The following is a 14,948-nucleotide window of genomic DNA, read 5'->3' on the forward strand; positions in this document are numbered from 1 at the left end:
CCCCCATCCTGCCAGAGATCACCACCTGAGCAGAAACCAACCTGTGCCCGTCTTCTCAATCGTGAGGAATACACCCCACCCAGACCTTCACAGTCACAGTGATCCTCTTGGAGTCCTCCCCTTCTAACAGGCTTGAGGACTGGCAAGCCCCTCCCCTCCTCCAGCTTGGGTCTCCTGCTCCCCCATCTCATCCTGAAAAGCCTGGTGTGACAACCAAATCCTTGGCCTGGGGTCTCCTTCTGATATTTGGCTCCAGTGGGACGCCTCCCCAGTCAACATATCATACTCTTCCTCATAGCCCCATGGGGGGTGCCTCCTCCCTGCTGGCTGACTCCCCTCTCAAGTGCCTCCTCCACAATTTGGACACCCTCAGCCTGACCCCAGAGATCAAACCCCCAAAATTGATAAAATTCTCTACTCAGGATTTCATAGACTTACAAATTTTACTAACCTCTTACACCAAGTTGATCTGTTTATCACTGATAAGATTATGAATTATAGTCCTCATGGTTTTTGTAGACTGGCCGACATACTAATTGTTTTGTGCTCATTGTTTACAAAAAAAAAAAAGGAATGCTTTGTTGTCTTTATCATTGTCTTAATGTGATCCCTGCCCTATGTATGCCTTGTCGGGTCACCTGCCATCTGCCACTGTGGACCTCTGGACTGTTCTGATGCTGAATGCCCTTCACTGTCCATGCCTCGCCTGATGGAGAACAAAGACTTTGGGTTACTTCTCCCAACTTTGCCCCCTTTGCAGAAAGTATCTTGGAGATGTCGTCACCCACTTTCCATAGAAATGGAATGTAGAAATTGACAGTGGGGAATTGTAACAGGGGTTCACTTGATGTTTTGACTATGTCCCTTGTGGCTTTGAAACTTACAGGTTTGTTTTTTCTTTTTCCCAATCTTCTTTTCCCTAAACTTCTTCCTGATCTCTCCTCCCTAATCTCATTTTCTCTGAATCACTTCTATAAAAGCCCCCTGTGCCTGCGGATGGTCAGAATCACGGCTTTTGGGACAGGAGTCCCTTGTGTTTCTCCTTTGTTTTTAATGGATTGGCACTGGGGATAAGGACTGAGCTTTCAGCAACATTACCACTGAGCCAAGAAACCTGCAAAACCAAATTGGCAGATACCCTAATTCATTTAGGACTACGGAATGAGACAGGCACTGTGGCACACATCTGTGATCCCAGAGACTCTGGAGGAGGAGGTGGAGGATCATAAGTTGGAGGACAGTGTGAACAATCTCTAAATTAATTAATTAATTTAAAAAAATGGACTGAGGATATAGCTCAGTGCCTATCAAGAGCCCTGAGTTCAATTCCCAGTATTTGGGGGCGGGGAGATTGAGGAATGGACCAAAGACAGGGGTAGAGGGAGCATTATAACAGGAACTTAAACTCTTCACTTGGGCCTGCAATGTCCAATGGGTCACTAAAAGCAGGATAAAAAACTTGCATGTCTGTCTGTCTCCATTTTGCATCTGCTTCCTTTGCTCTGAGTCACCTTGGATTCCAGGAACAACAGCTTTGATCAATAAAATCTTGTGATGCATCAAAATTATCCCCCAGGAAATAGATATATTCTTATCACAGACAAGTCCCCTGTTGAGAAATGCTGAGATAACGATGGACCAGACCATGCTTGACCAAGATCACCTGTTTTGCCACAGTGCAAATCCTCTAGCTATGCAACCCACAACCTTTGTCCTCATTCCCTTTTTTATAAAACCTCCAAGTTCTTGTCAGTTCCTCAAAGACAGGGCTACAGAGGTGGGTACCCTTGTCGTCCTGGTTGGCTACACAGTTTAAAGCTCCTTTCTTGCTCTTTAGCATTACCGTTTCCATTTGCTTTTTGGAGTGAGTGGCTGGACCTGATTTGTTGGTATCCCCATAGTCAGGCCTCTGGCCAAGGACTCTAGTAACAATTTTTGAGTTAGCTTTTCTTACAGAGTTAAAGCACAGGGGGCTTTCTTATCATGCCCTCTCAGGTTGACTGGGCTGTTGGGTTGGTTGTTATTTCGAAAACTGGCCTGTTTCTCAGTTCAGTTTGATGACATGGCATGTAGACAAGTGACTCTCTTCTGGATCCATCTTGTCTATTGGGGCCTAGTACCAGAGCCCAGACCAAAACAATGACCTCCCTTAAGTATCACTTAATATCAGATAGTCAGAAGTTGGGGAGAATTTGGGTGTGAAGAGTAGGGCTGTTGGCCCTGGAATGAGTAAGGAAAGCCTGAAGGGAAACTGGTTAAGGGAGAAGGATGAGTTTCTGAGAAACTCATGTGACTCCATTTTAAAAAATAAATAAATAACAGCAGCTTCTACCTCAAGGCCTGTCCTAAGGAAGGAGGCGTGACCCTTGTCCTTGGAAAAACCCACAGAGCACTCCTAAGCACATACCCACTCTGCTGAGTTGTTTGTCTATAAATAACAGGAGAGGTCTGAGGCCAGGTGTCCCTGACTCAGTTAGGCTAGGTGAGGACCCATGGCAACCCCCTAGCAACCTCCAATCAGCATGAGACAGGGAAAATACCTGGCTTGCCAGATGACCCCCCAGTAGTTTATGGTGGTTGATAACATGTTGGGAAACCATGTAGTTTAGCACGTACACCCCTCATGGCCTAAACCAATCAGTTCAAACGAATCCCCCTCTTGTACTAACCCATCACCCCTACCCAACTTGTTCCCGCCAGTGAATGTGCTAATCAATGTTAAGAGTTGTTGTTTGATTTTCCAATCGTATGGAATGATTTGCTGTGTGATGTTGTGACGCATAGAGTATCCCCCCAAAACCATAAAATCTCACTGAACAAAGGACCAGGACTCACTCCCTGGGATCACTGAGTCGGGAACGGTTGTGAGTCCAGGCTCCAGCTTGCAATAAAGACTCTTGTGTGCTTGCATCGGATTTGGCTCCTGGAGGTCTATTGGGGTCCCACGAATCTGGCATAACATTTCTAAGGCAGAAACTGTCAACAGTGCTGTCATTTATACTGTGGCATGTTAACACGCCCCATCCTCATGCTGGGGACTGAACCAGGTGTACATCACAGCCTTTTATTTTTTTTGAGACAAGGTTTCACTAAGTATAAACACCTTCCAGGTATTTCAGAGGCCCAGAAGGACGTTTTTGTCTGGATAGGATCTTGACCTACTGCTGAAGAGTTTAGCAGTTAGCAGTCCCTAACACACCTATTTACTTGTGGGGCTCAGTTGGTTAAATTAAATAAATTAGTTTATTAAAGTTTATTTTAGGTACCTGGGATTGAACCCAGGGGCACTTAGCCACTGAGCCCCAACCCCAGCCCTTTTTATTTTTTATTTTGAGACAGGGTCTCCCTACATTGCTTAGGGCCTCACTAAATTGCTGGGGTTGGCTTTGAACTTCTGATTCTCCTGCCTCAGCCTCCAGAGCCTCTGGGATTGCAGCTGTGCACCTTTACGTGCAGCAGTTGGTAGATTTTAGTGGAATCCCTTCTATCTTTCTATAGCCACAGGTTTCTTCAGAAACTGACTCATTCCCAAAAACAGAGGGAACAGGAACTCTAACCCCACTAAGATTTAAGACTATAATAATATGTCTGAGCAGTGCATGGTGTCACAGGCCTGTACTCTTAGCTATTTAGGAGGCTGAGACAGAAAGATCTCCAGTTTGAGACCAGCCTGGGAAGCTTAGAGAGACCTCGTCTCCAAATTTTAGAAAAGTGCTGGGGAAGTAGCTCAGTAGTAGAGCACCCCTGGGTTAAATTCCCAGTACTGGGGGGGCGGGGAGTGGGGAAGCAAGCTCTGTCTGATGGATTGGGAATACTCAGCCAAAGTTTGATTTCAGGAAGACAAGCTGCTTCCCAAGGGGATAAATGGCTTTTGGGATCACTGAATGAGACTCCCTTCAAAGGCCTAAGAAGGAGGCCCTTTTACAGTGCATAGTGCATCCTGAGGGTTGAGTTGAGATGGAGGCAGAAGGCGGCAACTCTAAAGTGCATGTGTATGAAGTGAGTGTGCTCTACCACACAGAGACCAGACTGCTTTACGTGGGATAGCCTGACTGGGCTGAATGAAGATTGAGTGTGTTCTCTCTCATTTCACAAGTGTCAATGTCTACAGAGGCCCAAACTAAGGCCTTTAGTAGTCAGTAAAGTAGTTTTATTCCTTCAGGACTTCTGGGGTTTGAGGTAAAAAATTGATACTAACTGGGTGCAGTGGTGCATGCCTGTTAATTCCAGCAGCTCAGGAGGCTGATGCAGGAGGATCCCAAGTTCAAAGCCAGCCTCAGCAACTTATCGAGGCCTTAAGCAACTTAGTAAGATCTTGCCTCAAAATAAAAAATAAAAAGGGCTGGAGATGTGGATTAGTAGTTATAAGCCCCCCTGGTTCAATCCCCAGTACTCAAAAAAACCCACTAATTCTGTGACAGGTTTCCAGCTCTATTGAGCAGTGAATATATGTTTCCATATATTCCATATATTGTAAGTAATGCCAGCAGATGTCTGGTTGCCCATGGCTGGGGAAGAGGCCAGAAGGCATAAGTGACTTGGTTAGAGTGTTATCTGAAAGGCTATGAAGGACTAGGAATTTTAGGGTAAAGCTCAGGCCACCAAAGTATAAGCAGTAACCAGGGCTAATCATGGACACACTGTTGTCATGGAGATTCCCCAAAACAAGAGAAGAAAGTAACCCCAGAAAAGACTGCAACTTCTTATTAGCCCAGCAAGTAGTGTTTAGCAATGCTTGGAATCTTGTTAGAAGTGCAAACTCAGAACCAACCTCAGACCTACTGTGTCAAAAATACTGGTGTGTGTGTGTGTGTGTGTGTGTGTGTGTATGTGTATGTGTGTGTGAGTTTATGTGTGTTGTGTGTGTTTTGCTGGGAAAGGAGGATGAAGACAGCACCAGGTCAAGCATGCTCTGTGAGCCACAGAAGACTGGGCAGGGTTTTATTCTAGTTGCAGCAGGAAGCCATTTAAGAGTTTTAAGCAAGATCTGATTTTTGCTTTAAAAATTGCAGTCAGGGGCTGGAGATATGGCTCAGCGGTAGCGCGCTCGCCTGGCATGCGTGCGGCCCGGGTTCAATCCTCAGCACCACATACCAACAAAGATGTTGTGTCCGCCGAGAACTAAAAAAATAAATATTAAAAAAAAAATTCTCTCTCTCTCTCTCTCTCTCTCTCTCTCTCTCTCTCTCCTCTCTCACTCTCTCTTTAAAAAAAAAAAAAATTGCAGTCAGTATGTTGTCTGTACATTCTCCCATCATTCTTCACACGGCAGCCACAGTGGCCTTCTTTCAGTTCTTCGAACACACTGAGACCCTTGCTGCCTCTGAGCCTTTGTACTTGTGGCTCCTTCTGGAATGTTCTTCCCTAGTAGTTCACCTGGCCAGCTCCTTTTCAGGCCTCACTCATGGCATGGGCCACTCAGAGGCCCTTTCTGACCATTCTAACAGGTCTTCCCCATTGTCCCTACCTCATGATCCTGTTCATTTCATTGCCCTCGGAGCACTACAGCTCTTGTCCCAATGTGTTAATTATTACCCTATTTGTTCTTATCTGCCTCCCCACTCGATTGCGTTCTCTTGAGGACAGAGTTGTTTTCTGTCTTATTCATGGTTATGTATCTAGGACCCAGACAAGTTTTTAGCACACCATGCGTTCTCTTTAAAGATGGAGATGCTGGGGGCTGGGGATATAGCTCAGTTGGTAGAGTGATTGCCTCATAGGCACAAGGTCTTGGGTTCACTCCCCAGCACCACAGGGAAAAAAAAAAAAAAAAGTCCTACCTATGGCTCCAACACAGGAAGTCGAGTGAAGAAGAGCCAGCAAAGAAGGCTAACTACAGTAAGGGTTGGGGTTGTAGCTCAGTGGTAAAGTGCTTGCCTAGCATTAGTGAGGCCCTGGGTTTGATTCTCAGCACCACGTTAAAAACAAACAAACAGTAATTTGAGGAATATATATATTTTTTGTTTTGTTTTGTTTTATTTTTGGTACCAGAGATTGAACCCAGGGGCACTCAACCACTCAAGCCACATCCCTAGCCTTTTTTTTTAGTTGTATATGGACATAATGTCTTTATTTATTTCTATGTGGTACTGAGGATTGAACCCAGTGCCTCACACATGCTAGGCAAGCGCTCTACCACTGAGCTACAACTTCAGCCTCCCCCCACCTTTTTTTTGTATTTTATTTAGAGACAGGTTCTTGCTGAGTTGCTTAGGGCCTCACTAAGTTGCTGAGGCTAGCTTTGAACTCATGATTTTCCTGCCTCAGCCTCCCGAGCCACAGGAATTACAAATGTATGCCACCGCCCCTGGCATTGAGGAATATTTTTTGAGAATGTGCAACTTTCTTTTTTCTCCTTAAAGTATTACTCACTAATTTTGTATTCATCGGTAGATTTGCCTGTAGCAATCATTTTGTGGTATCTTAATGGAGATTTTTCTATTTCCTTCATTCTACATATATTATTTAGAACTCATCTGTAAAGAAAATGTATCCCTTTCCTCCAATTTATTTATTCCACCTTGTCATGCATTCATGGATATGTATTTTGTTCTTTGGATTATTAATCATTGTTTTTTAGTGGAGAGGGTACCGGGGATTGAACTCAGTCAGTATTATAATTTTTTTAAATTTTTCTTGCTCAAATTGTTCTCGCTTTGTCTTTGGGAGCTCTTTTAGTTGGATCTTTTGTTTTTTTTTCCCCCCCTTGGTAATGAGGTTTGTACCAAGGGGTACCCCATCACTGAGCTACACCCCCAACCCTTTTTATTTGAGATAGGGTCTTGTAAAGTTGCCCAGGCTGGCCTGGAACTTGCAATCCTCCAGAGTCTCTGGGATTTTAGGCATGTGCTACCATGTCTGCCAGGTGCATTTTTTTTTTGACATGTGGTCATCTCTTCCCTCTCTCTCTCTCTTCCACTCCTTTTCTGTAAGATACACAAGCTCATTCTGCATTTTCTCCATCTCAGCCCTAGAACTAGCCATTTCTCCAAGGGACTTGGGTTCCTTTTGTTGGAGAATAGCATTTTGAAACTAAGATCTGGGTGCTGAGTGTGGTCATTGCTGCTGGGGTGTCATTACTTCTTGGCCCTCTTAATGGACAATACCAGGAAGCATATGTTTGTATACGCTTATGTATACATATTTATTTCTTTGTATCCTTATTAAAATAAACAAGCGTTCAAGCTGTATTGCCAACTCTAATGCAACCTCGCAGGGTCCCTCCTAGCTTTCCCTACCTCATTGTTGTTTCTTTCTGGGCCAGTGTGAAACCTCTCTCTCTTTATCAACAGTAGATTTATTTATCTGTACAACCCTAGTACACAAAGTAGTTTCAGAATTGCCAACCCCGTATCTGTGCAAGACAATTTGCCAACAATACTGCACTGTTTGTATACAGTTCTTTCTGATTTTAATCTTATAATTTTAAGCCAAAACATTGCTTTCCAAGTTTAAGTTTAGTTTTTTTTTTTAATCCCTCACTCCCTTCAATGAGGTTATGTTATACATTTGTTATACAACTAGACTCATTTGTCATACTCTGAGTTTTCAGGATAGCCTGATTATCTTTTTTATATTCACATAAATAAAAGTCTCTCTTCATGGTATGTGCTTCTCTGTGTTTTGATAAATGAATACAGTTACAAACCCGCCACCAAAGTACCATGTAGAACAGTCTGTCACCTAAAGATTCCCTTGTGCAGGTCCTCATAGTGAGAGCCTCGTTTCTTCACACGGACATATTTTCCATTCCTATTACTTTGCCTTTTTCTGAATGTCTTACAAATATGGAGCTCTTTAAGTCTAAGCCTCTTTCACTTAGCAAAATGCATTTAAGAGCATGTTGTCATTTGAACCAATGGTTCATTCCTTTTTCCTGCTGAGTATGGACAGGCTCATAGCCACTCATGGATTGAATATCCACAGTTGGTTTATCCATTCTTCTGTGGAAGCACATCTGGATTATTTCTAGTTTTTTTTTTTTTTGCAATTATTAATGAAACTGCTATTAAACCGTCATGTGTAGGTTTTTGTGTGAGTGTAAGATTCCAGTTGACTTGGGTCAGTTTCTGGTAGTGAAATGGCTGCCTCCCATAGCTAGATCCTTATAAGAAACCGCCATACAGTTTTTCAAAATAGTGAGAATGAAAATTGGTGAGAATGAGAATTCCCGTTGTTTTGCATCCTCACCAGCATTTTGTTGTCTACTTTTTAAAACAACTTCTCCTTTCCTTAGGTCTCTGCCTGGATCACAAAATAATCTACACCCTTGCCACCTGCTGGTATTGGTGCAGGTGATCAGCCCTCTTCCTCTGGGTGCTAAGTTCTCTCTTCTTCTATTTCCCAACAGTCGGGAAGGGCAGTTCCCGCAGACATTCTTAGGCTGGCCTGAGAGACAACAGCCCTTTGCTGGAGAAGCATTCCTTCCTGGATTTCCCAAACCTTTGCCTTCGGGCAGCCTTTGAGCTTCTAGCTCCTTTCAGCCTCTGGCTAATCTAACCAAGGGAATCCACTAACAGACGAGGGTGGTCAAGGGTCTTCACTAGAGACTCTTCAGCGGCTGAGGAACCAACAGGAGAGACCACTTCGTGTGGCTTTCCAGCTGGACAACGGTATTCATTCATCAGGAGGGAGCTGAGCACCAGGCCCCTGCTCCCTGTCTCCGCCTCCTAACTTGGCAGGTAGCACATTCTCATAGTCATGAGTGTCTTCGTGTGACATTTCTTCTTCAGGTTTCATCTGACAGTCCTCACACAGTGGGGATACACAGTGCCCTGAAGATAGGGAATTCCTTGTGAGAGGATGGATGTCAGTCCCCGGGCCATCTGTCTTTTCCTCTTCATGGCCTGTGTTTGAAGATGTCACTTCTTCCTCAGTTTGCTGCTGGCTTCCCTTGGGATCTGCTGGTGGGACATTCTCATAATCTCTGCAGCATTGAAAAGCCACCCAGGGCAACTCCTCTTGGCTGTCCTCGAGATCCAAACCTGTCATGTTGACATAGTCATTGGAGGTCTGAGAAGAATCCTCCCCATCGCTGAGTGGATCGCTGTCCTTAGTTCCTGGAGCCCAAAAGCTGGTACAGTCACTGGCATCCCCACAGCCCTCGTGTCTTTTCTCAGGTAAGTCTGACTGCTGGGCGCTGGAAAGAACAAGGAGACTTTCAGGCAGGCTGTCATTAGGAGTTAGAGTCCCAGCCATCTCTTCTGCTGTGGGGACATTGACATAATCATTTGAATCCTCTGAAGAAGTGCTCGAGACATCCCTGGAAGCTCTGACATTGACGTAGTGTGTCGAGGGAGTGACGTTCCTGCACACCTGGGGCACCGTGGCATTGTCGTAGACACCAACTGCGTATCCCATGGTGTGGATATGGGCTGTGTGCATCTGGAGGGTGCTCTCTGCTTGGGAGGGCTGTGAAGAAGAAGAGAAAGTGACAGGATGGAAGCAGAAATGTGGACAATGTCTCTCTTCTTCCCTGTGCGCCACTTACTAGTGCCACCTGGTTCCTTCATTCAGTCCTCTATCTGGGGTCTCAGACCACAAGGCTCTAGCTGTCAGACAGGTATGAATGACGTGGACTGAGTTTAAGAAGCGCAATCATGTAAATGGGATGACAGGCTGCAACTGGGTTTTGGCCACAGTGTGGGGGTTCAGTGGGGCATGGGGAGGAAGTGTCATAAACTAGAGAGAGCCTGCGTCCCCAGATCACACTGAGAAGCAATATGGCACAGGGACTAAAGGCAAAGGCTCAGATTGGTGCTGAGTGAGTTAGACCACTTCACCTCATCTTTCTGTCTTTATTCTCTAATTTGTCAAATGAGGATCATCATTGTATCAACTTCATAAAGGTTTTTGTGAGAGATAAAAGGATCAGATACATATAAGGCGCTTAGAATAGCACACCGACGACACCAAGAAATGCTTGCTATTATTTCTAAAGGGACACTGGTGCACAGCTCCAGCTGCTCATTGCCATTTAGGGATCCTGGTCTGATGTTTCCAGAATTTCTGAATTTTCAAGAAAAGCTGGATATCTGGATTTTTCGATCTGTAATATCTTCAATATTCACATGTCGGTAACTCATTCAGCGTGTTCTTCAAACACTACAGAGTACAAACCAAACATCTGTGTGGGCCTAAGACAGTTTGAGTCACACAGCCTGGTGGCACACGCCTGTAATCCCAAAGACTCTGGAGGCTGAGGCGGGTTCAGCAATTTAGTGGAAGAATTAGTGGAATTTAGCAATTAGTGAAGCATGAAGCAACTCAGTGAGACCCTGTCTCTAAATAAAATACAAAATAGGGCCTGGGATGTGACTCTGTGGTCGAGTGCCCCTGAGTTCAATCTCCAGTACCAAACAAAAACAAAAACAAAACTTCAGCACAGGGACTTGGGGAGACCATTCGGATCACCATGGGGATAGCAAAATTTAAGCAATTTAGAAAAAGAGGAAGCAAAAGTGGTGACATGGCGTGGCTGCATAGTAAAGAAACCTAAATTTCTGGGAAACTGGATGATGATGGGCCGAGTGACAACAGATTGTCCATCAGCAGTCTCGCTGCACTTGCCCAAGGATGACCACTTAGTAAGATCCTGCCTCAAAATAAATTTAAAAAAATTTAAAAATTAAGTGACAGAGGATGGAGCTCAGTGGTAAAGCCCTCTTGGGTTCAATCCCCAATACAAAAAAAAAAAAAAAGACTGGGACCTAAGCTCTAACTGCAAAATGTCCTCAGGGACTACCCAGGTCTTTGAATGGCTTTGGCAGGGAATTTCCTCTGCTCTGCCCTTTCTCAGCCACTCAGACTCGTTACCCAGGAAGTTACAGGCAGGAGTAGAGGCCAGTGAGTGGGAGGAGGAAGAGGAAGCAAAAGTGGTGACGTGGGGTGGCTGCATGGTAAAGGAACCTAAACTTCTGGGAAACTGGATGATGACAGGCCGAGTGACAACAGATTGTCCATCAGCAGTCTCGCTGCACTTGCCCAAGGATGACCGCAAAACCAGAGGGACTGGTTTTTTAACAAGCAAATAACATGTGTACGAAAATCAGGACCCTGGCATTCAAAGTAGCCCCACTGTCACCAAACTGTTGTTGAAATCATCCTCGGGAGCCACCTTCAAAGCGAGATTATGAAACACACAGGACTACCTCTGTGAATCCTAACCCCCCGCTCGTAGCCCCAGAGGCTGTCCCCATGGTGAACTGAACGGTCTCCCCAAGTCCATGTGTAGAAGCAGTTGTTTTTCTTTTTGGTACTGGAGATTGAAGTCAGGGGCACTCTACCACAGAGTCCCATCCCAGCCCTATTTTGTATTTTATTTAGAGACAGGGTTTCACTGAGTTGCTTAGTGCTTCATTTTTCCTGGGGCTGGTTTTGAACATGTGATCTTCCTGCCTCAGCTTCCCAAGCCACTGGGATTACAGGTGAGGGGGCCACGGCTCCCTGCCCATGTGTGGAAGTCCTACTCCCTGTTGCAACAGTATTGAGAGGTGGGACCTTTAAGAGGTGATTAACGCTGTTGTCGTGGCAGTTACTGATCACTAGTTAGTTATCAGAGAAGCGGGTTCCTGATAAAAGGATGAATACTTCCCTCTTCTCTCTCTTTTCTTTCCCTCATCATGTTATAACAAGCAAGAAGGTCTTCACCAGATGCAGTCCCTTGATTTTGGACTTTGCAGTTTCCAGAAGGGCAAAACAAATAAACTTCTATCCAATAGAAGTTACACTAAATGGGGCTGGGGCTGTAGCTCAGTGGCAGAGCTGAGTCACATGCGTGAGGCACTGGGTTCGATCCTCAGCACCAAATGAAAAAATAAATAAAATAAAGGCATTCTTTCCATCTACAACTAAAAAAAAAATTTAAATTAAAATAAATTACCTCAAATGGACCAAGACACCTTCATTTGATCAAACACTTTCTACAAGGGCTTCAGGGCTGAATGAATGATTTATGGAGATTTTTGCTTTGAGGATCATGGAGACAATTTGACACAAACCCTAGAAGTAACTCCCAGAGCTGGGTTTTAAGTGTCTTGAGTATCAATAGCGTCATCAGTACTCAAAATGATACCCACCTCTGACACTCATTGGATAAGCACATTATCATATCTTTGTTAAAATAGTCAATTTCAGTTCCACATTATGTACTTGAATACTTTTGCCTTTCTTAAAACCCCAAGCACTTGCTCCTGTCTTTCTTAATTTTTCTCCTTGGGCAGTAGGGAGGTCTGCAGCTGGTCATCTCAATTTATTAATAGGCCTGCAAGGTGAGGGCCAGAGGACATGCTGTTTGTCGTGAAACCAGATCCGAGACCTACGACTCATTCCCTTCAGTTCTTCGGCCAGAGACCTGTCATTCTCTCTGGGGGCTTGTCTTTTCGCTTGACTTTTTTTTCCCCCAGGGCCGGGGATAAAATCAGGACTTCCCACATGCTGAGCAGGTGCCTTGTCACTGAGCTACACCCCAATCCTTCACTTGACTCTTACCATATGCTCCGGGCTGTCGGAATTTCTGGACAGGAGGCTCTCGGCACTGAACATGCGGATACTCCTCGGCTGATGTCTCCCTGAAAGGACAGAGAATGAAACCTGAAGACAGTCTTCTGTGTGCTTCAGCTCAAACTCTCCCTGCGTGGTGGCTGAGCTGGGTTTGTGTGGGACCTGGTATTTCCAGACGGAGCCTGGTGTTCCGTGATGACAGGATCCGACCTGCCAGGCTTCTGTGCTCTGAGACTTGGAGGCCTCCTTGGAAGCTCCTGCAGAGCATTCCCCCGTCTCTACCCGTGATGCTGGCTCCAGGGTCTCCTTAGGCAGGTCCTCCCCACACCTGGACACATGCGGCTCTCCTCTGCTGCCTTAATGTCAAGAAAAGCCACAACCCCAAGCCAGGATGATCCTTGCTTCCTTTTCAGAGCTCTCCGGGCCTCCCCTGGAGTGCAGCTTACAGTCTACCTAACTCCTTCTTCTCAGTGCTCTCTGAAGGGCTCTCTGGAAGCTTGGAGCAAGTTGCTTCCAGGTGGAGAGAGGTGCATTCTGGGAGCTGGAGTTCAGGTACCAGGACTGCACAGATCAGAAGGAAAAACTTACCCAGCTCTTCTTGCCGCTGAGGCAAGAGATCGTAAATATTTTTGGCTCGTGGTCTGGGTCGAGGCAGAGTCAATGAGGGCATGGCAGTCACTGGGAGGTAAGGAACCCGCCCTGCAAAGCAGTGAGAGAGATGGGGATCATGGCACGGGTCAACTGTGAGGACTCTTGGGGACAAGATGCTCCCTGGAAATGTTCCCCACCCCTACCTGGTAGCATAAAAAAAATTATCTTTTTAGACTTGAGCCAGAATTTCCATTTGAAATTCTGCCACACTGTCCTCCAGTGCCATTTAAACTAAAGGAATAGGGGACTCATGGGACAGAGGCAGGACGAGGGTGAAACTGGCTGCAGGGGCACTTGAGCCACGTTCTTCTGATCCCAGTGCACTGCAACGGAGGACCAGTGTGCCAGGTAAGGGCACAGGACTCCTCAGAGCCATGCCAGGCTGGAGGATTAGCCCTCCTATGTCTCAACTGAAGATATACAAGGACTCACGCTTCTTCCGTTTGTTCCAGTTCCACAGGATGCAGGCCACTGTGATGAGCAGGAGGACAGCCAGGAGTCCCACTAACCCAGAAAAGATGATGCTGCTCTTGTCGTTATCTCTAGGAGGAAAACCAAGTGCCATGCTCCGGCTGGCTGTGGGGTGGTGGGGAGGTGGGTGGAGAAAATGTTTCCTTCAGGAGTTAGAGCTCAAAGATTTGGAACAGGAGCCCAAGCAAGGAAAGCCGAGGAGGAGTCCACCAAGGGGCGGAAGAGAGGGTCATCTCTGAATAGTGACTACAAGGAGAGGGGACTTGGACATGGCAGAAGAGAACCATCCCTTTAGAATGCCTACCAAGTGCTAGAGGTTTGCATGTGCAACTTATTCAGTCTTTAGAACAACCCTATCTTGTTTTGAGGCCAGGGATCCCGAGATTTAGACTCAGGAAAGGTACCTTGTCCGAGATTACATAGGTAGAAAGGCACAGAGGTGCAACATGAGTCTAGGTCTGCTAGGGTTCAAAGATCTTGCTCTTTTAGCCCTGTCACACTGTCCTCCAAACTTGCAAAATCAAATCCCTCTGCCCCTGTTTCTCCTCATTCCCACTCCTGGGATTCCTGGCTTGCTTGGAGGAGAAGATTACCCAACTCACAATTAGGGAGTGGCTCTGTGACAGAGTCCAAGTAGTATGAACTTGAGTAACCCCCAACTTGTGGAGCTGGTCTCCAGGCAACACCCGACTGTTGTGTAGAATTGAACCAATGTGAGTTCTGTGCTACCTTGCAATTCCCTGGCAGGGCCCGAGTCACCCTCTGTTTGCTTGGGTGTTGAAATGGATTCAGATGAGTGCAACCCCAGGCAGCTGTACCTACTGAAACAGGAAGCAGCCAGCGGAGGTTACAGCAGGAATCAGTAACTGAACTGCCACCCCTGAACATTAGAAACCAGATTACTACCAGGAAAGGTTTCTGTCCTCCAAATTTTAAGCTAATAATCCACCTTTCTTTTCTTCCCCTGCCCCATGCTCCTGTCCCCGACCCCCACCACAGTGCTAGCTACTTGCTCCTCCTCCTTTGGTATTTCTCATCTAGTGGCATGATCAGAAACATTGGTGACTTATTATTTTTTTTTTAATCCAGGGGCACTTAACCACTGAGCCTCATCTCCATTTTGAATTTTATTTAGAGACAAGGTCTCATTGAGTTGCTTAGGGCCTCGCCATTGCTGAGGCTAACTTTGAACTCACGATTCTCCTATCTCAGTTTCCTGAGCCACTGGGATTACAGGCGTGTGCCACTGCGTCTGGCTCCTTGGTGCCATCCTTGACTGCTCTTTTTCTTTATGCCCTCCTTCTAGTTCACCAGCACATTCTGTC

The 14,948-nt window shown here is 45.8% G+C and overlaps 1 protein-coding gene across 1 annotated transcript; it reads right to left on the reverse strand.

The window, feature by feature from the left end:
• Positions 1–7,206: 7,206 nt before the first annotated feature.
• On the reverse strand, positions 7,207–13,200 carry Lax1 (lymphocyte transmembrane adaptor 1). The gene is made up of 3 exons (XM_026397218.2): positions 13,090–13,200; positions 12,490–12,569; positions 7,207–9,411 (listed from the first exon to the last, which is right to left on the reverse strand). The coding sequence occupies exons 1-3, from the start codon at positions 13,169–13,171 to the stop codon at positions 8,617–8,619; spliced, it is 957 nt and encodes a 318-aa protein (XP_026253003.1). The 5' UTR covers positions 13,172–13,200; the 3' UTR covers positions 7,207–8,616.
• Positions 13,201–14,948: the final 1,748 nt, after the last annotated feature.

Source organism: Urocitellus parryii, chromosome 9, assembly GCF_045843805.1.
Source record: "Urocitellus parryii isolate mUroPar1 chromosome 9, mUroPar1.hap1, whole genome shotgun sequence".
Classification (NCBI taxonomy): Eukaryota; Metazoa; Chordata; class Mammalia; order Rodentia; family Sciuridae; genus Urocitellus; species Urocitellus parryii.

What these genes read in the sequence shown, in the direction of transcription:
- Lax1 (XM_026397218.2), bottom strand. Translation starts at nt 13,171, where the DNA reads ATGCCCTCATTGACTCTGCCTCGACCCAGACCACGAGCCAAAAATATT. An exon ending in TCAGCGGCAAGAAGAGCTGG is followed by an intron (nt 12,570 to 13,089) that starts GTAAGTTTTTCC and finishes CTGTCCTTTCAG; the next exon opens with GGAGACATCAGCCGAGGAGT. An exon ending in CCGACAGCCCGGAGCATATG is followed by an intron (nt 9,412 to 12,489) that starts GTAAGAGTCAAG and finishes TCTTCTTCACAG; the next exon opens with CCCTCCCAAGCAGAGAGCAC.